At 46.6% G+C, this 20,819-nt stretch overlaps 1 protein-coding gene and 1 long non-coding RNA gene across 2 annotated transcripts; one reads left to right on the top strand and one right to left on the bottom strand.

Annotated features, from left to right (window-relative positions):
- Nucleotides 1-1,911: 1,911 nt before the first annotated feature.
- LOC144728090 (guanylate-binding protein 2-like) lies at nucleotides 1,912-18,535 on the bottom strand. The gene is made up of 10 exons (XM_078607382.1): nucleotides 18,113-18,535; nucleotides 16,716-16,843; nucleotides 13,642-13,751; nucleotides 13,023-13,278; nucleotides 10,148-10,325; nucleotides 8,521-8,801; nucleotides 7,960-8,172; nucleotides 6,907-7,009; nucleotides 5,249-5,352; nucleotides 1,912-4,402 (listed from the first exon to the last, which is right to left on the bottom strand). Exons 1-10 carry the CDS (start codon nucleotides 18,309-18,311, stop codon nucleotides 4,223-4,225), a joined length of 1,752 nt encoding a protein of 583 aa, XP_078463508.1. The 5' UTR covers nucleotides 18,312-18,535; the 3' UTR covers nucleotides 1,912-4,222.
- LOC144728091 (uncharacterized) lies at nucleotides 3,069-15,036 on the top strand. The gene is made up of 3 exons (XR_013587477.1): nucleotides 3,069-5,583; nucleotides 8,675-8,810; nucleotides 10,233-15,036. It is a non-coding gene; the product is annotated as an uncharacterized LOC144728091 (long non-coding RNA).
- Nucleotides 18,536-20,819: the final 2,284 nt, after the last annotated feature.

Below are 20,819 nucleotides of genomic sequence, written 5' to 3'. Positions count from 1 at the left end.
TGCAAGCCTCTTATAATTTTGTTGACATACAAAGTGGACAAACACAAACCCGGGCTTTCATAATAGCTTAGTATTTGTGTATGTTTATGTTATGTTTTTAAGAGAAGATAAGTTTTGAAATATATTTCCCCCCCGGCAACGCCGGGTACTTCCCGCTCGTAAACTGTAAAGTTGAGCTATACTTACCTCATCCCATGTCCATTTCACTTATGTAGAAGACTAGCTGTACTACCCGGCTTCGCCCGGGACTTGGATACACCACGCCCGGCCACCTTTGTCTCCCTAGTGGCAATGTTCAGACACCACAGCAGTTACTCGTTTTGTAGCTGAGTCGACCTATGGGAGGCCCAGGACCGGTTAAAATAATCGTCACCGGTGGTGGCCGTGAGCGGGAATCGAACTCGGGTTGCCGGGTTCGTAGTGCAGTGCACGAATCGCGAAACAGCCCCCCCACCCCACACAGGATAAAGACAAAATCCCCCGTGTAGCCTGTAGGGAGCAAGTGCTGTTAGCGAGCACCTATGAAGGCCGGCACGGCACACGAGGGGGTGGGTGGCCAGCACCACGCCCGGCCGCCTTTATCTCCCCAGTGGCGATGCTCACACACCACACCAGTTACCCGTTTGAGACTGAGTCGACCTCGGGGAGGGCCCAGGACCGGTTCAAATAATCATCACCGGTGGTGGCTGTGAGCGGGAATCGAACTCGGGTCGCCAGGTTCGTAGCACAGCTCGCTAACCACTACAATGCGTTACGCTTCCACACGCGCGGGTCACATGACAGATTTACATCACAGCTCACTTGCATTGCAAAAAATATATGCATTATTGAGCTCCCCCCCCCCCCCCTCAAAAAGAAATTAAAGTGTATTTTCATAATTTTTGCATAGTGTACAGTCTGGAAAGTACCCACATGGCAAATTTCAAGTTTGTTGCATGTCGGGAAGTATGCTAAACATTGTGAACAGACACACATATTCACAACTTTGCCTTTTATATACTGTATATGGAGATTACAGCGCTGTGCTTGGGAGAGGAAGAGGGGAAGGCCGTGCTTCTCGTGGGTAGGGGAGCGGGAGGTGACTGGGCAAGATTGACGAGAGAGGGAGGAGCCTCGGATAGATTTACAAGAGGGGATTGGCCAAGGGGAGCGAAAAAGAGAGAGACTGGATGGATAGGCCACGCCAAGCAGACTGCTCGACAGAGGTCGCAAACGGGTTTTGATTCCTTACCCGTACCCGGCCGCACCAGGGTCGCAATCGGGTACCCGATACCCATACCCTACCCGATACCCGGCTACTCGTACCCAGCCGGGTATCGGGTAGGGTACGGGTACCCGATTGCGACCTCTGGGATGAAGCCATGTTGCAGGCACGGGTGGGTTGATTCTAGGAACTTAAATTGTGAGAAGAGACAAGACGTTGGAAAATGAGTGACAAACGGTTACTCACCAGTGACTCACGGCCTACCCGTACTCGGTCGCACCAGGGTCGCAAACGGCTACCTGTACCCATACCCGGCCGGGTACGGGTAGCCGGGAATCGGGTAGGGTACGGGTATCGGGTACCCGATTGCGACCTCTGCTGCTCGAGCACCATACATTTAATTTAATCAGTGGAAAAGTGAGACTGGTGCCTCCACCCACCCCAGCATGTGCTGCTCGTGCCTCGGGGTGACACTGGGCGCCAGAGGAGCACAACCCTGAGTAGAAAGAGGGATAGAGGTTGGCACGGGAGCCGCGGCCCAACGCCACGTGGAAACCTTCCTTTGCCTTGTAAAAGCACGGGAGGGAATATTTTTTGCAGGCAAGAGGATTTTGGGTTTGCAGATGGCTACTGAGTCTTGAGATGATAAGTCTTACATCGGAGGAATAACGTCAAATCGTGGAGTTTGATAAACACGGACACATGAGCAGGTTTAAAGCATCTTTATTGTATAATACAGGTGTGCACACATGAGCCATGCTTCGAGGCAAAATGTACAAAGATTATCAGTGAGTTGAGGGCAGAGAGTTATTTTACTTGAGTGATATATCAGGCTTCAGGGAAATTGGTTAAATTGTTATAATGTTTTCCAAATGTTTTCAATGTGTGCCGTGGTAAAGTAATTTCTGAGATTTATTTTAAAGGTACAGTACGGATTCATGTGTGTAATAAATCCCGTTGAGACGTCAGGAATTCAGAATTCTTTATTAAGTTTCGTCACAGCTCTCACTACATCCGTCCTCTACTCTATGGCTCCTTCACGCTGTTGACAGACAGCGTGAGAGGCAGAGACTGCCGCGGCCCGCCACGTGGCAGACCACGGCACCAGCGTGGTTTCCACCTTCGTTCCTCCACACTCTGACCACGTGCTGTCCTTCTCTGCCCCTTTGAATCCCTGGCCCACGTGATGCCCCACAGCCAATCCTCAGCCACATCCCTGGAACTTTCCAGAGCCCACTGTACAGCCCCAGGGCCACGCCCCTAAATCGACTCCCCATTGGTTGCGGGCTGAAGCCAGCAGAGCCAATCATCATCCTCCAGGTGTAGCCTTCACATTACATCAGGGCCACGCCCCTGGCTCGACTTCCCATTGGTTGTGGGCTGAGGCAGGCAGAACCCATAATTACCATCCAGGTGTAACCAATTAATCATCTAGGTGTAACCCATTTATCATCCAGGTGTAACCTCACATTACATGTGTGATCACATTTTAAGTTTTCAGGCAGGGAGAAAGCCCAGGATGAAGGTTATTCACAGGTGGTTTCAGAGGCCTTCAGGTAGAGACAAAGGTGCTGGATAAACGTTGTTCACAGGTTGTGTTAGTGAGTCCTTCAGGGAGAGAGTCCTGGAGCTGAGTGTTACGGGCATTTAATTTGAGACAGGAAGGATGTGAACCGGTTTTAATGTTACAGGCAGAGTGGTATTTAGGCCACTCCCGGCCATTGTGGTGTCTGGGTGGTGGTCGTGCCCTGCCTCCGCTGTGCGCGTTCAAGAAACCATCCATCCCGTGTATATATATTGAAATCAGAAACTCTTTAAGTTTCATTCAACTGAGTTGACATCTGCAGAGGTCTACCTTTATAATGCCTTTTTCTTCCAATTGATATCCCGATTGTGCTATCGGCTTCACGTCATGAGACAAATACTACTCCATTGAGTCTCCTGCAGAGCAGTGCAACCCTTGGTGTTACATAATGGCCCGCGGAAGCGGATATCACAGAGCTACCTCAGAGACCACTGCAGGTGATCTCCGTTCGACGCAGCAGGGTGCAGCACTTTGCTCACCCTCTTGCTACAGAGAGTATTGTTCATTTCATGACAGGCAAACCAATAGTTTGAACAGTCAGAGCTGTAATTCAGACAATTCAAGTGCAGAATCAAATATTAAGTGGTCGGGGTTTCTTTGTGTGCCATCGTTGACGATTAGGCACAGCCTTAAACGCACGACCCCCGAGAGTTTAATCACTGAGTTAAATCACGAGTTACTGCCTGGATTCAAACTCAGGATGACAGCAGTGCCATCGCAACGCTCTGACCTCCGCAAACCTCCTGGCCACCTCTGAAAAAAAATTAATGGGTACTTATCTGGTGAGTTATGAAGCCCATCAATCATTCACTCAATCTGCCGTATGGAAGATGGATATGAGCACGCCTTATATAAGCATATTTCTGATACAAACACCACACATCCTTACATTACATGTATCAGGGGTTCCAAAGGGGAATTATATAAGCACATCCTCCCTTGCTCCCATCGAGTATCCAGCTTACAATTTGTCTTTTATCTAAATGCTGCAACAGTTGTCACCTTAAAAAGGCAGTTTTTAATTAACTTTTTGAAGCTGTTGCACTTGACTGGACTTTGTTGCACAGATTATGTTTTGAATAGGAGGCTCCAGGTATCTGTACAGCCCACCTTTGCATATTCAACACTGACCGGAGGTATAGGTGGATATAAGAACACTTATAGAAAATGAATTACCCCATGCACACGTAGTCTTCTTTACATAAATGAAGCACTAATCGCTGTAAACACAGGGAAGTGCTTTGGGGTACTTCAGAAGCGAAACTAAAGACACATTACTGCATATGAAAATGTCTAATTTGTGAACGTCTAGAGGAAATGCCATTTACACCGTGCACCAACACTGCACTTGGGTATGTGTGATCAGTAAATGATTTTTCTTCCAGCAGCTAACCACCCACTAGGCTGCCACGCGATTTTATGCCATGTTTTAACTAGCAAATGGTGCAGGATTTGTCCATAACGCCCCCTATGGTGGCGAAAATACCACGGTCTTTTTTCTTCTCCGCATACATCTCCATCTGCTGCGCATGCCTTTGTCGCTGCGACTCCAGTTTCTCGTCCGTTTGTTTCTCCACCTCCCTGAGTTTGTCACTGAATGACCGCTGGTTTGTCTGCGCATGCACATAAAAACAAAGATCACCTATATAGCCTTAACACTTGGCAAGTGCAGTTAGCAATCACCTATGAAGGCCAGCATTGCACACAAGAGGTAGGTGGCTAGCAGTATGCCTGGCCACCTTAATTTCTCTAAGGGGAATGTTTTCACATCGAACCAGATACTCATTTGAGGCGCGCAGTGAGTGAACCACTGCGCCACCGCTATCTGTGTGTGTACACAAACACATGATTCACAATTGATTTTGGCGTTCTGCCACGTAAATATCTGAACAACTGTGTTGTGGCATCCTCCACCGACCCGATGCAGCCAGACACTGAATTGTCACGTGCTGTGCAAGCCTTGTCATGTACGAAACATTATTGTTTCAGCTAACCAGTAAGTTGAAAGAGCAATTCTCACAACCGAATTTTAGCAATAGACACGACGTTTCAATTGGAAATACAAATCGCATTTGGTGGGGTAAAGTGTGGAGTTCTCCAACCTATTCTAAGACCTCTTATCTAGCGCAGGGGTCAGCAACCAAAACAACAAAGGGAGGAATTTTTATTCGGTAAAACCAAAATATTTCAAGAGCCGAAATGCATGTGAATACGAGACTGTCATTGATAAATAACATCACGAAACAATCCTCAATGAGACGCATGTGGCTCCTGAACCGCAGGTTGCTGATCCCTAATCTCGTGTGAACAAGTAGGCCAAAATACCCATCGGAGGGCCTCTCGAGAACTCGCCCTATTGCACACCCTTCCACCAGCAGTGGCGCGTGCAAGCCATTGCAGGGCTGCACCTCTACCTTATTAGCCCTCTCCTCTGCCCACCCACGAGTGTCAGCACCCACCTCCATCTGCATCTTGAGCGCGCTGATTTGCGCCTCCTGCTGGGCATTGGTATTCTCCAGCGCCCTCTGCTGCTGGACCAGTCTCTTCTCCATCTCCTCCGTCTCTGTGTGCCCCAAATTCACAAAAACAACACCGACACGCAGAGTACACCGCCATGGTGCGATGGTTATCACACTGGACCGTCGACAGACATCGCCGCTTATTTTGAATCTCTCTCCGCGGCAGTTGAAACAATGGAGCATGTTTCTTAAATCCCTCCACCATCCACAGTCTCTGCCCACTCAGCAGTAAAAACGGACACACCACAGTTCGCGTGTGGTGGATGGTGTAAAGTGTGAGTACTACCACCTTTTCCAAGATGTCTGCCTTTTTTATGCCATTCCTATCTGGCTTTTTAAAATTTGATCGTTATGACGGTATGAAATAATGCAAAATGGCAAAAGCAATTAAGTATTTTATTTCTGGGACACTACTTTTTTCCAGGGGCGTACTTAACTCCGCGACTGGGGTACCAATCAATCCGAAGTCAGTGCTACTCCGCGATGTCGATAATGAAAATTTCAACTTTTAATAGTGCATCGTGTACAGCTCGTCGAGATGAGTCAATTGCCGCATCGTCGACCATCAACAGACTAAAAATAACTGCATCACGGATATTATGTGAGAGCCGGGGTACCACGGTACCCCGGGGTACCACCATAAGGTTTATTTGTTCAATCAAACAGTACTACTTTAATCTACGCAGAGTATTTGTTTTACTAAATATTGTGCAAAGAAGCATGGAGTGGCTCATCTTTCGAATTACACCACGGGGGAGTAAGAGGAAGACGTGGATCAGATAACGTCCGCAGGTTAGAGACATCGTGTCGACTGTCAAGGCTAGGGCAGGACTTCGCTAGAAGGGATTGACGATGGCCGCAAATGGGCAAGACTGGTGATGGAGTAGCACTAAAATTACAACACAACGTGCATTTTTATATCATCTAAACGAGGATGCATGTCAAGATGCTTGTGCAGCTGTATAACTAACAACATCGACACTGCAGCTCCAAGGTCTGAGTGTGTTCCCGCGTTAGAGGAGCTCGTGGTTTTGAACAGCAAGCGCTTCCACGCAGTCGTGCATTCTTTGGCCCCGCCCCCCGCCCCCCTCCCGATGCGTTGTGCAACACCAACCGCGTCCACGCCGACGTGCATTCTTTTGGCCCCCCTCCCCCCTCCCGATGCGTTGTGCAACACCAACCGCGACCACGCCGACGTGCATTCTTTTGGCCCCCCTCCCCCCTCCCGATGCGTTGTGCAACACCAACCGCGTCCACGCCGACGTGCATTCTTTTGGCCCCGCCCCCCCCTCCCCCCTCCCGATGCGTTCCATTCATTGGCTACCACATTCTAATGAGCTCCCCCCTCTCCTCCCCCTCAACTTGCTTTTTAAGGGATTACATCTTGAATCATTGCCTCACTTGATGCAGCTAATCCGGCTGTGACGGTCCCACCTGATGACGGAGACTTGTGTTGCCTGTTAAGATGAGTATGAAGGCCCGGAGAGTGTGTCACGAGCGGGGATGATGAATGATCTCGCGATGGATTAATGTAATTGCGAGACCGAGGCCTTCATCTAGCAGTGGATAAACCTCTGCTGACGAGGATGAGTTCGCACCAATTCTCTGCTTCTGCATCTCAGTCACGCTCTTGTCCATCATGAGAATGAGATGTCCCTCTTCTTTCTTCAGATCGATGAAGGCGAGGAGCACTGCCTCCATCTGTGTTAGAATCGCAAGCGAGAGGCGTGAATACCGTCCTGAGTATATGTTACATCGGGGATCTTGCACATCTCTGTAGTGGAGGTGCGCTGGTAGTGATGAGTTGGATGAGGGTCTCCCCATGCAGTGTGGCCATTGAAGTTATCTGATTCTACTTCTCCAGTGCTGGTCAAGGCGTTGTTTGTGAGGGCGGGGAGCATAGGAAGTACAATCAATGTTGCTGCACTCCCCTCTACTGAGTACAACATAGCCGCACACCCGCTTTTGCCAATCTGGCATGAATGGTCGCATGCCGTGTGACCTTGGTCAGTGGGTGCCATGGTGGCAAGATGTTAACTACGTAGCCTGGTATACAGGAGTGCGTGGGTTCGATCCCAACCCTGACACCTGTATATTTGTTTGCATGTTCTCCCCGTAGTTGTGTGGATTTTCCTCTGGGTCTTCCAGTTTTTCCCTCCACATTTAGAAATACTGTATGTGTTTAGAGTGTTTGGCCGCTATACATTTACACACGATAAACCACTTCGTTGAACGATCATTTATGGCCAGGTTGCTGCTGAAGAAGTGCTATATAACTCAGCGTGCCTTGCCTGGTAAAATAAAATAGTTACATTTCCAGAGGCATGACATGAGCACGTAATATTATCACTCTACTATGACAAAATACGTATTAGCATTCCTATCCCAGAGGTGAGGCTATCCGTAGGACAACTGATGTTGACTTCCCCAAAAATAGTTAGATTTTTCATTGACTCAAAGGAATGACGGGATGAGTCAGCCCCTAATCAGGATTTCACATCGTGACCTTCCAATTGCGAGCTGCTTGCGCCACCACTAAGTCACGCGGACAGATTGAGTAGATGCCTCATTAATAATAAAGAACTCGGGTTATGGGCTGAATATTTCTAACTGTGCTGTGATGGTTGGTAAGACACGATGAGGTGTCTCACCTCGTCGCCCAGTCCCTGGGTTGCACGGTAGCTCTTCTCGGCCATGTCCATCATGCCCTTGTATTCCTGGTAGCCCCCGGGCTTGATGAAGATCTTCTCAGCCACTCTCACACGGATGGGCTCGTAGAGCTCCGACAGGCACTGCTTGCACCTCTGCATGGATGTTTCCTTGTTCTTCTGATTCCACTCATCGTATGCAGTCACGAGCGAGTCCTGTGAGAGAGCGGTTTGTGGCAATGGTGGTGATTGTGCTCATGACGATGCTTTTTCCGTGTCTTTAATTATGTGATATCGTATCCTGAGATAAAGAATCCATTCGGAATGATCAAAAAGCAGCGCGAGATAAGGGCCCGTGGAAGTGGATATGCCAGAACTGATTGTGAATTCAAGAGGGCAACACTTTCGCACCTGCCCTGGTGCAGAGAGCGAGAGATAGAAAGCTAACGTGTGTTCCTTTTCAGATGGATTTCAGCTACACCATGTGTTATAGTACCTTTTGTGCCAAAATGCAGAGTTTTGGAAATCACATTGATGAACTGTACAATGACGGTGTCCACTCACCATGAGCTCCTCCTCGTGCGTATTGTCACGGTCGAGCACGGATCGTTGGTGGAACGCCTCCACCGCCTGCTCCAGCGCGTGCTGGTGGAACTCGTTGAGTTTGGCCATGGGTAGGGGCAGCTGCTGGTTCACGGCTTCCATCCTTTTCTCGTAGAGCAACATCGCGTCCTCCTTGGCCTGCATGTTCGCCAGTGTCACCACCTGCGTCAGTGCGCTCTCGATGCACGGAACATCGCCCGAGCGCTGGGAATGCACGTACTGCTCCGCCAGCTTTAGGAACACTGTGAGAGGTGAGTACGAGAGGTGGGGGGGGGGGTGGCACGATGGTGAGACGAGATGTAATCTGATGTAAAGGCCACACAGCAGGTGTAGAAGCCACCTATTTACACCGCCGATAGAAGATGAATAGCAGCCCTCCGCATTGCGACCGCAACTATCAGAGCCAAATCATGGAACAGATCGTTCAACAATGGCCTATGCTTCGTTCATTCACTGGCAGCGTCTCAAACATTCGCAATGTTGTTCTCCCTTAGCCCTTACTGACCCACCAACCTCGACCTCAACCTAGAATGCACCGAATCGCCCTGCCATAAGATCGAAGAAATGTATAAATTGTTGTTATTAATTGGTGCCTTTCACAATGTGTCAATACACCAAGATAATTCTGATTGTAATTACGTGAATGGAATTTTTTTCTTCTGAAACTAGTGGGAAGCCCATTGGAGATTCAATGTCTAACCATCTTCGCATGCCCCCCTTTACAACGGCATACGCCTTTCTGTTGTATGAATAAAAAATATAGGGATCTTGTCACCCACTGGGCTATTGTAAATGGACGATCAGGTAAGCAATACCAATTGGCTTAATGAGTCAAATTATTGGGTCAAATGTCAGGAGTCTTCTTTTGACCACATTAATTATGCAGTGAGCTTTAAACTGATTCCCCAATTCATTTAAGTTTGTGGAGCATTCTCAGCGTATGCTAGACAAGCATACATATTGATTTATTTCATTTTCCAGATAATATGCATCTACATCATATTTATATTTGTTTAATTCATGTAAAATTATTTCCACAACTGCAACATATTATTTCACCTCACTCGCCTACGTTTATATTCATCTACATCCTGTAAGTGGTATGTGCTATGGAGTTGAGTGCGTTGATAAGGATTTGAATTGGGCGATTAAATCCCTTGGCATCTCAGAGCATTTTGCTTAACATTTCTTCTCAACCATTCCCATGCCCTGCTTAAACCTAACGAGCTGGAAATCCTACTAATACATTTACTGATCGTTGTTGCTCAATTCATCCGCACAAAAGAAAAGTCTAGCCAAGGGGCCACCAGTGGCAGCTGTCTCTGTGCAGCAAGAACTTGCAAGTGGGCAAAAGACTAGCAATGCGGGTTTGTTTTCCAAATTAAATAATTTGTGAGTAATCAATAAATGATGACAAACTGGAACTCAGACGCTGACACACTTGGTCTATTTTTATAATTTTGAATTTGTAACGTCCACACAGAATCGGACGGAGCACATGGCTTTACGGTTAAAACACAGTGCAGTGTTAACCAGGGCGGCCACTGGTCGTGTACTGCTGGGCCGCTTCGCTAGCGGCTGGACTCACGGGGACCCGTGAGCACTGCGTTGTCGACGTGCTTGCTGTGCGCCGTCTGGAGGATGTGAGTCGTGAACTCCTCTGCCGTTCGCAGGAACTCTGGGTTCAATTGCTGCTCCGAAATGGTCTCCAGGTGGTGCAGGTCTTCAGGGTGGGTTGGCATCGGGAACACAAAGCATTTCCGTTTCTGCAGGGATGGTGAACGAAGGCATGAGATGTGCGCAGCTTTATTTTGGAAGAGTTTAACTAATTGTTTTATATATTTATCAACGAATCCCACTGCAAAGGATGGATTATTATTGTTGTTGTTTTGCTTGTTTAACCAGAAAAGTCTTCCCGAGTCCCAAGACTTTCTGCAGGAGGGGTTGTGCCAAGTTTTCACAGTAGGAGGCGATGTTGCTTTGTGTAAAATCCAACTCAGTAATTTTGCGGGCAATTCAGGATTAGCAAGTCCAGCCAAAACAGTTAAAAAGATTTAATCTATAGGATAAAACTGGGGAGCCCAGAGAAAACCCAGAAAGAACAAGGGAACATTATACAAACTCCATGCGTAAAGACGGTGTAACTGGTCCGCCCTGTCCCTCTCCTCCCGTCGTGAATCCTAACGAGGAGGATTGGTTGGGAAAATAGGCTACAACAATAAAAAGAGTAATGTTCGTAGACGACGAGTAGGTACTCCGTGTTGTTTTCTGTCCTCCGGAGGAGTGGGCGACTCCACAACAACTGAGCACCGGGGGTTTGTGGAATGGCTAAACTTTGTTTCAAAGTGTTCCTCTGAAGGGAAATTGCATATTTGCAATAGCGACCAGACGCACCCTCCAAGTCACAACACCGCAGCTCAATGTATCAGCACGAAGTCCGTCCAAATCTGAAGTGGGGGCGTGCACTGTACTCTTCAGTGCAAATGGGGGTCCAATCCCTGATCACCGTTGCGTTCACTTAAAAAATAAAAACTTTCCTGGCTCTGATAATTGTTTTTTTTACCCTTTTATCTGGCACCAAAACTGACACCATTTTTACAAGGAGTCATGTTTGCATTGACCACAATACCTGCAGTCGGAATGCAAACAAAAAACATAACTCTGATAATGTATGCACTGTCCTTGAAATTGATTGGTCCACACCCGAGACAGCTTTCTTTAGAGCCTAGTCTCACATTGTGTTGTAAAAAAGGTGTCAGTTTTGTTGCCAGATAAAAGGGTAAAAAAAACAATTATCATATTTTGTTACTGGCAAATGAGGTTCCAATGGTGTAAATACTTTCCTGGCTCTCTTTAACTATTAGCAGAGTTCACAATTATACGTGTGATTAATCACAGGTGAGCTCACACCAGCTACATCAGGAATGGAACCCAGGCATTTCTTGCTGTGAGGCACAAGTTTTCCACAGTACCATCCTGTCACCCATCAAAATCAACACCCATTCCGTCTGTCCATCCATCTGTCCCTTGCCCTGTGATGAGGTCATGTGGAAGAGGTTGTTGTCAGTTCTGTACCATGGCGACTTAATTCTGGAAGTGACGGGAAAACCCATTGCAACAGAAACATGAGTGCGAGCTGGAAACAAGCAAACAAATGTGTGGCCTTGCACGTGTAAGGATAGTTCGTGGCTTGGTGGGCTGGGGAGATGGTCGTGGTGACAGGAGAAGGAAGGGTCACACGAGGTGACTGTCCAGAGCATCCCAACAAGGCTGGGAGAGTTTGAGAGGTGGGGCGTGGCCAGGGGCAGAGCTTGGTCAAGCTGAGGGGGATATAAGGAAAAGGGATGGGGCTTCGGGGCTATTTGGGGAGTCGGGGTCTGGATCGTCATTGCTGGAATCATCATCATCACGGGGATCGTCGTTATCTATTACACTGGTCAACAACAAAAAAACATTTTTTTCTGGCCTGGACTTTTGCACCTGTTTTAGACTAATTTCAGGGTGCTGACTCCAAATCTGATCTCAGATTTGCTCTATCACATCAATTTTTTTTTGCTATCGGCATACCCCATTTTCATTGATTTTACCCGAAATTAACTCTGTCACTTATGATTGCAAGTTGTTGCGAGTCAGTGACTGCTTTAGTGTTAAAATATGGTGCTGTATTTTTTGGATAGTGTGTTTATAATATCATTTTATGTAGATATCCACATTTATTTAATATTTTTCTTCTGCAGTTTCTATTGAAAATGCAATATTTGATATCTCAAAAACCTGATATTATAGACAAAAACTGATGCCAGATTTGGAATCAGCACCCCAAAATTACCTTAAAACCGTTGGAATACCTTATGCCAGAAAAAGTGTGTTGACCAGTGTTATCGTTGTCGTCAATGTCGGCGTCATCATCATCTAAGTTAACACCGGCACGAACGGCTACATCGACGTCTCCCGATATAGTCGACCAACTTTCTTGGAACGTCGTGTAGCAGCTACATCTCATCTGCCGAAGTCCGCCGGTGATGCTGAATAAATATAACTTTCAAAAAATATAAAAAAAACTTACGGGTGCTACGTTACACATGTATAAAACCCATCAGCCTTTTGCACATCGCCAAGTCAAAATAACTAAATGTGTGGCCATTTTGTCGAATTGACCACCAACTTCCACGGATGCCTTGTTCGATACTGCGCATATATTAACCATTAAAATACTACGACCCATCCACTTCACAGTTGACGTTAAAAATTCCATGCCATAATTCACAAGTGTAAGGCACTGTGTGCCGGCATCATGGTCCATGTTTGACAAATGACACTGCAACATACTCAATTGTGATCACAGAGAGCAACCATCACTCCCTACTATGAAACCTTGGCATGACCCTCTTGAAAAATTATCATGCGACTTAGTGAAGCTTCCCTGGGTAAACCAGCATAGTAAGGGAGGCGTGCGAGCCCACCTTGAAGAAGCTGCTTAGGAGCTCCCTCTGCTCGTTGAAGGAGCGGCAGTTAGCTGTCATCCCCTTCTTGCGCATGCCCAGACAGTGCTCCAGGTACTCGTCGGCGTCGCAGGTCTTGCCCTCGATCTCCAGCTTTAGCGTGAAGTCGCGCACGCACACAACGAAGGAGGGGAAGTACCGCTCGAAGTCTGTGCCCACATCCTCCTCCCTCTGGTGCATTTTGGTGCGCACGTGCTCCGTCATGTTGGCCACGAAGCTGCGAGGGAATCACAGTCAAGGAGCGGCTATAACGGCATTGTACGTTATGGCCGCTCCTTGAACGTCATTCAAAATGGAACGCTGCAGAATGGGAATAAAAATGTGGTAGCCGGATGGACCCTCCATACACATTTTTTGCAGGGTCATCCAGCTTTTTGTAATGGGCGCGATTTTACTATACATAATCCCCAAATGAGACATTTGCACTTTTATAAAAACAAAAAAGTGTCAAATTTGGACCCTGACACTGGCACACCATGGCCGACTCGGTGTAGGACTGGGAGTGGGAATCAGTTCTCCTGGAGATGAAAGTGTACGGGGAAGGGGTGTGAGAGGAGGGTCTCCTGGAGATGGAGGATACTGAAGTTGATCGAAGCCATCCTTGCTGAGCACACCGGTCGTGTTCCACACCAGCGTGGTGCTCAGCAGCACGGCCATCACGAAGAGCCACGTGTCGTGATTCTCACCAGCCTGCAAGGAGAACACGATGTGACAATCATGATGATTGTGGAGGAGCTTGATGATTATAATCATGACATCATTTTAGTCAGGCCAGTCCGGGCTAATGATGATGATCATTGTAGCGATGGTGGTTGCCATGATGATATTCATAGTAATCTGGCAGGGATAAAATGCACATAGGTCTGCTATGAGAACTGCTACAAGACCGCTCCAATCGTAATACATCAGATTTCAAGTAAAAGCTTGCCCTAGATAAATTTAACACGTCGTAGCCTTTCACCACCAATGTTACGATTTGTAGCCATTTTAGGCTTACCTTTAATGAGTCGCATGTATAAATGTGCACTCTTGTAGCATATGAGAACCTAACAAACTATTTTACACAACTACTGGACCGGTAAGCTGCATGTTAAATTCGTTCCAATAATACAAACTTAAATTGATATTACTTGAATGGAAATCGACCGACAGGAACTCAGTAATGTTATTTGACTGTTCGCGATAATGAAGATATGAGCCAATTAAGACTTTGATATCAAGGATTATTTCAATATATTAAATACTCAAAATAATTGTTTGTTTTTGTGTTTTTGTGTCAGAAATCTAATAAGATAGCGTCCTGTCTCGTGATGAGTTATTCAATTATTATTACGACGATTGCTTATTGTGATCAATCCAACTCGAATCAATTTATATAACGGAGTTGGAAGGTGATTCGAGTGTATTGGTGATCAAAATAGAAGTCGTTTTTGTAATAGTTGGAAACATTTCGTATTATTGTGTTGACGTTCGCTGTTCATTGGGAGGCACACAATGGCTTAATTTTAACATTTATCTAATTGGGGTGAGCGGGACAGGTGTTTTTGCAGATGTTTCGTTCCTGATTCTGGTATAATGAAGAATAATTGTTATATATGTTTGTTGTCAGTAAAATATGATTCACCTAATTAAAATATTGTTAATACAATTTAAACAAAAATGTTTCTTTATTACTAATTACTGTATATAAGTACGTATTGTCTCATGCATTATTATTTAGGACGGTAGTCGGCGCTACAGGTGTTTTGGGCAGATTTTTACGTTAGATATTAAAATGTTTCCTGTTAAATGTTTGCCGAATAATATGTATGTTAAATGTTTTTAGTTATCATAGTTGAGAATTGGGCTGACTTCTGTACCGAGGAATTCAACTGCGGTGTTCTGACATGGAGGGTGTCTCTCTGATCGCTATTGCAGATACGCAATTGCTCTTCTGAAGAGGTATTTTGAAATAAAGTTTTGCTGTTTCATAATCCCCCCCTGGTGCCCAGCTGTTGTGGAATCGCCCGCTTCTCCGGAGGACAGAACACAATGCAAAGTCACTCCTCATCGTCTCCGAACTTTTTATTACGTTTATTGTTGTCTATTTAGCCAAGCCGTCCCCCATCGCAAGGATTCACGGCAGGAGGAGAGAGGACAGGGCGGACCGGCTACAGATCCATGACTGATCATTGGGTTAGATCGTGCGAGTACAATCCCTGTGTGTGCCGTATACCCTCATCCACCCGACACCACAAACAAATAAGAGTTGTCACGGAAACCAAAGGGGCCGTCCATAAATGACGTCACGCGATTTTGGAAGATTTTTGACCCCCCCCCCCCCTTCGTCACACGGCGTCACAAAAAGTCAGACGCCCCCTCAAATATGACGTCACAAAGCTCTGCCCCCCTTCCCCCCCAAAAAAAATATAAAACATGCTTCAAATCGCTTAAAACTATTGTCATTGTAGTGCGTATTTAATGTGGCGCTGCACTCTGATGTTGTAGGAGAAAACATTTATTTAAAAGTCGATTTAATTAAGTAGAACGTGCTGTCTATATTTATTTAAAGTTGCACATTTTGATGTGACGTTACATTTCTCAAACCCCTCCCCCTACCCCATCGTCACACATCGTCACAAATGTCTGACCCCCCCCCCTCCCTAGGTGCGTGACGTCATTTATGGACGGCCCCAAACCCGCCAGTGTCGATTGCTTCAGCACAGCGGTGCTTTGCAATCCACACACATTTTAACAGTTGGATTAAATTGTAATTTTACTCACGCGGTCCGACTCGGAAATCTATTATGAAAGTTATCACATGCAGTTCACATGAGACCGAGGTGAAATGAAATGGGAAAAAAAATCGTACAATGGTTTAGTGCGTACCGTAGGGAAGGGTGTTTTGTGTTGGGGGAGCGGGGAGAGGGTAGAGGTGGGGGTGAGGGGTGGGGCGGTGGGGGATGAGGGTGGGGGTGGAGGATTGGAGTGGAGGATGAGGGTGGAGGATGAGGGTGAGGGGTTTAGGATGAGGGTGGGGGTGGAGGATGAGGGTGGGGGTGGAGGATGAGGGTGGGGGTGGAGGATGAGGGTGGGGGTGGAGGGTGGGTGTGGAGGATGGGGGTGGAGGATTAGGGTGGAGGATGAGGGGTTTAGGATGAGAGTGGGGGTGGAGGATGAGGGTGGGGGGTGGAGGATGAGGGTGGGGGTGGAGGATGAGGGTGGGGGTGGAGGATGAGGGTGGGGGGTTGAGGAATGAGGGTGCGGTTTGAGGAATGAGGATGAAGGTAGCTCGAGGATGTGGTGGGGGTCGTTGCATATCATGGCTGTCCCACTCGCAGCGCAATCGACAAACATCGTAAACACATTTTTCTGTACTGAGGCTGCGTTGACAGTGGTGAGCAAGCCCAGTAAACCACCACATTCGCCAATAACACTTTGTAGCCTTTAAACTAAAAAAAACTAGAATAGACGACGTTTCGAAAAAGGGCCCTTCATAGCACAATGTATGTACAGTTCTACAAATGATTTGTGTGCTTTAAATAAGGGCTATTGCTTGAAAGAAGGAGCCATTGCCCGAAACGTCGACTTGTACATGTTTTTCCTTGAAGGGCCACAATGTTAGTGACGATTGTTGAGGAAACATCGTCGGCTTGGTAAACGTGGACCCCTGACCTTCTCCACGTCGCCCAGGCCCTCCGTGTCGATGAGCAGGAGGCACTTGTCCTTGTGCAGGGGATGGGCTCTCGGCCAGATCCAGATGCCCTTGGTGTGAGACTGCACCGTGTTCCCCAGGGAGAACCCTGGGAGCCGTGGGGTGCGTGGGGTGGATGGGGTGGGTGAGCGAGTCAGTTCGATTCAAACGTCGACCCAGGTGGAGTTGTACTCGAATATAAATGTCAGCGGCTACTCAAACTTCACAGGGTGATTGGTCCCCCCCCCGCCTCCCTCTCATCGCCAATCCACTGACCTGGAATTGCCCGGTGTCACGCAGAGACACATGGATTTGTCCACGCACTCACGGACAAAGAACACCCGTATAGCCTTAACCCACTGTTGGTGCAAGTGCTGCTATCGCGCACCTATGAAGGCCGGCACGGCGCACGAAAGGGATGGTTTGGCCAGAACCACGCCCTGCCGCCTTTATCTAACAGTGCTGATTTTTTTTTCAATACACCGTATCGTGTGGGGGGCAAATGCACATCACCGGTTCAAATAAACGTCAGATGTTTGTAGCAAGGGCCCGTCCATAAATTACGTCACGCGATTTTGACCCCCCTCGTCACACGGCGTCACAAAAAGTCAGACCCCCCTCAAATATGACGTCACAAAGCTCTGCCCCCCCCCCCACAACCATATTTCCATTTTGAAAATAAAACATGCTTCAAATCTATTGTCATTGTAGTGCGTATTTAATGTGGCGCTGCACTCTGATGTTGTAGGAGAAAACATGTATTAAAAAGGAGGCGTTGGAAAGCTGAAATTTAGCATAAAATTCACTTAAAAATATTCAACGTCTAACTAAAACTGCAGATGTTCAGAATTTTATATTGAAATTCTCCTATAATTATAAAATATTAAAAGTAATTATAACTTTTAAAAAAATATTTTTAACTTTGTAGGAGAACGAAACAAAATGGAGAGTACAATTATAATCATTAAAATCTAAATGTTTAATAACAATCATTCAAAATATTTACAAAATGTATGCTTCTCCATTCTCCCATGGAGAAGCAAAATGCTCCTTCATGGAATAAATAAAAGGTAACCATAGTAAATTTAAATATTCAAATAGTTAATAATGAAAATTTATCAAAATTAGTGTTGTTATAACAATTATATTTAATTAAGAAGAACGCGTTGTTTATATTTATCTAAAGTTGCGCATTTTGATGTGACGTAACATTTCTCAAACCTCCCCTCGTCACACATCGTCACAAATGTCTGACCCCCCTAGGTGCGTGACGTCATTTATGGACGGCCCCCAACGTGGCTGGGAATCCAACTCAGGTGGTCCGGGTTCGTCGGGCAGTGCCCTGTAACCACGCGCCTTGCACCGCACCGCGCCTCACCGTTGTTGGAGCCCGCGAGGCGGTTCATGAGGTATGACTTGCCCGTGCGGTAGCGGCCCGCGATCGCCACCACCACCACCGGCTGCTGGATGCTCGCGATCACCTTGGCGGTTTTTTCATCGATGAAGAATCTGCCGTCTTCGTCCGTGAGGATGAAGGGAAGAGGCCGCGCCACCTGTGCCATGGCTCCTTGACTCATCTTCGGATGTATTTACGTCTTCAAAGACTGGTACGCTACCCGTTCTTCGCCGCTCTTCAAGGCCCGCGGGCGGGAGTCTCTGGACGCCCTTGACCGACTCTCGTTGCCTCTGAGCTCGCGCGGTTGCTCACTGACCTTGACAGAGCGCAATTTGGCTCTCCGTGGACTCCGCTGCTGTCTCGAGCCACCGCTAGCGCCGTAGCTTTTAAAGCAGTGTTGATGATAGGGAGCAGTATAAGGAGGCGGTCACCACTTCTCAAAATAGACCGGGATTTCCCCGAAATTTCGTGAACACTTTCACTTCCACATTAGTGTTTTTTTCATTCTCAGCACCACGGTGAAAACCGGCAGTTCCTCTTTCGATTTCGCCCTTAAGGGAACAATCGTAAATACCTATATATGTACAGAGTACTTTTGTATAGTTTTAATGAGTAGATTTGTGTAGATTTGAAGCTTTCGTGACTGCAAGGATTCATATTCTTGGGTTTTTTCGGTAAAGTCCTCTTACTTGATACAGCTATCGTGATGTGACGGTTCCACCTGAAGACGGAAGCTTGTGTTACCTCCGAAACGTCGTAATTTTTATTTTATTTTTATTTTACTTTTATTAATTTATTTTTTAGTTTTTTTTACCTACGTGACTTTACCGAAAAAACCCAAGAATATAGATTTGTGTAGTTTTCATGAGTACAGGAGTGTCCACGGTCGATCGTAGTCATACAGTGATCCAAGTAATGATACCCTATTGACCTCAACACTTATTGTGTCACTTGTTGGCTCAACTCTTTTTCAGGAGGGTCTTGCCCAGTTAACCCAGGCAGGGGCGATAACGTCGTTTCAGCTGTTTCTCTGCAATGTCGCTTTATTGTAGCGGGGCTTCTGTGCATGTATCGCCTCGTATGCGTGACTACAGTCGCTGTGGTGCAGAGATAAGCGCGATAAGGTTCGAGTCTAACCGCTGTAATGAGTGAGATTTGAACGGGTCATGACCCACACCGACTCAGCCAGCCCGCCGGCCAGCGTTGCCTGTAGATAGTGCGGCAACAATTTCTGTTTTTTAAATCTAATGAGCTAAAGGTGATGTAAAAAATGTGGCGGTGATGGAACTAAGATTGGTCTCAACACCCCACGTAATCAACAATTAATTTTGTAATAGAGTGCTGTCCAAAATGGCGTTATCTGACGTTGGGTCATCCATTTAGTACGTACGCAAAAATCTGTCAAAACTTGATCCCTCCCCCCCTCCCTGTACGCACACGTACTTTTTACACCCCCCCCCCCCCCACCTGCGTACGTACGCTTGACACCCCCCCCCCCCCCGAATCCTATAGAACGGCCGAAACTTAATCCACGCAGAAACGATCAAGGATTAATAATATTAACGCATTTAAGCAAACAGATCGTCCACCCGACTATCTAACTAAGTTGAAGGCCAATGTAGAAAATGTATTATCGAGGCTTCACCCCCCCCCCCCTCCCACGTTTATTATGCGTAACGTACATTGACAATAGACCCCCCATACGCAAGGGTATGCATTTTAGTTAACCCCCCCTCCCCCTCCATGCATACCTACTAAATATATGGCCCCCATGCAGAGATACATATCTAAGAGTAATCTTTAAGCTGAGGTGACAGGTGGAAATTCGCACAGTTGGTTACGTACAGTGTGGAAGCACATTCCTGGTGGTATTGTTGCAAATTCTAGATTTGAAGCTTTCGTGACTGCAAGTATTCATATTCTTAGGTTTTTTCGGTAAAGTCACGTAGGTAAAAAATCTAAATTAATAAAGGTAAAATAAAAATAAAATCAAAATCACGACGTTTCGGAGGCAACACAAGCTTCCGTCTTCAGGTGGAACCGTCACAGCACGCTTGCTGTAATCAAGTAAATGAGAGATTCCAAGGGATACTATCCCGTATATATACTGGTTGAGGGGAGGGGGATGGGCCAGGACCGGCCCACTTTTATTATTATGGTAAGGTGCGGCTTGAGACTACGGCTAGTCTACATAACAAAGGACTGAGCCTTTATTATGGTAAGGTGCGGCTTGACATTACGGCTAGTCTACATAACAAAGGACTGAGCCTTTATTATGGTAAGGTGCGGCTTGACATTACGGCTAGTCTACATAACAAAGGACTGAGCCTTACCATAATAATAAAAGTGGGCCGGTCCTGGCCCATCCCCCTCCCCTCAACCAGTATATATACGGGGTAGTATCCCTTGGAATCTCTAATTTTCTTGATTACAGCAAGCGTGCTGTGACGGTTCCACCTGAAGACGGAAGCTTGTGTTGCCTCCGAAACGTCGTGATTTTTATTTTTATTTTACTTTTATTAATTTTGATTATTTTTTACCTACGTGACTTTACCGAAAAAACCTAAGAATATTGTTGCAAATTCTCAAGTGTTTAAAAAATTTAGAAGCACCCTGTATTTATCTGGAGTGCGTGGCACCATTTAAAGTGCTGCTCACATCTCCCGTTTTACGTTTGTCACTGTTTTTG

The sequence above is a fragment of the Lampetra planeri genome, chromosome 27, assembly GCF_965212315.1.
Source record: "Lampetra planeri chromosome 27, kcLamPlan1.2.h2, whole genome shotgun sequence".
In the NCBI taxonomy this organism is placed as follows: domain Eukaryota; kingdom Metazoa; phylum Chordata; class Hyperoartia; order Petromyzontiformes; family Petromyzontidae; genus Lampetra; species Lampetra planeri.
This window is presented reverse-complemented; position numbering and strand designations above follow the sequence as displayed.

Coding starts and splice junctions, on each gene's coding strand:
- LOC144728090 (XM_078607382.1), bottom strand. CDS start 18,311: ATGAGTCAAGGAGCCATGGCACAGGTGGCGCGGCCTCTTCCCTTCATC. Junction 16,844..18,112: donor CCTCGCGGGCTCCAACAACG/GTGAGGCGCGGT, acceptor CACGGCTCCCAG/GGTTCTCCCTGGGGAACACG. Junction 10,326..13,022: donor TCCTAAGCAGCTTCTTCAAG/GTGGGCTCGCAC, acceptor CCATCCCTGCAG/AAACGGAAATGCTTTGTGTT.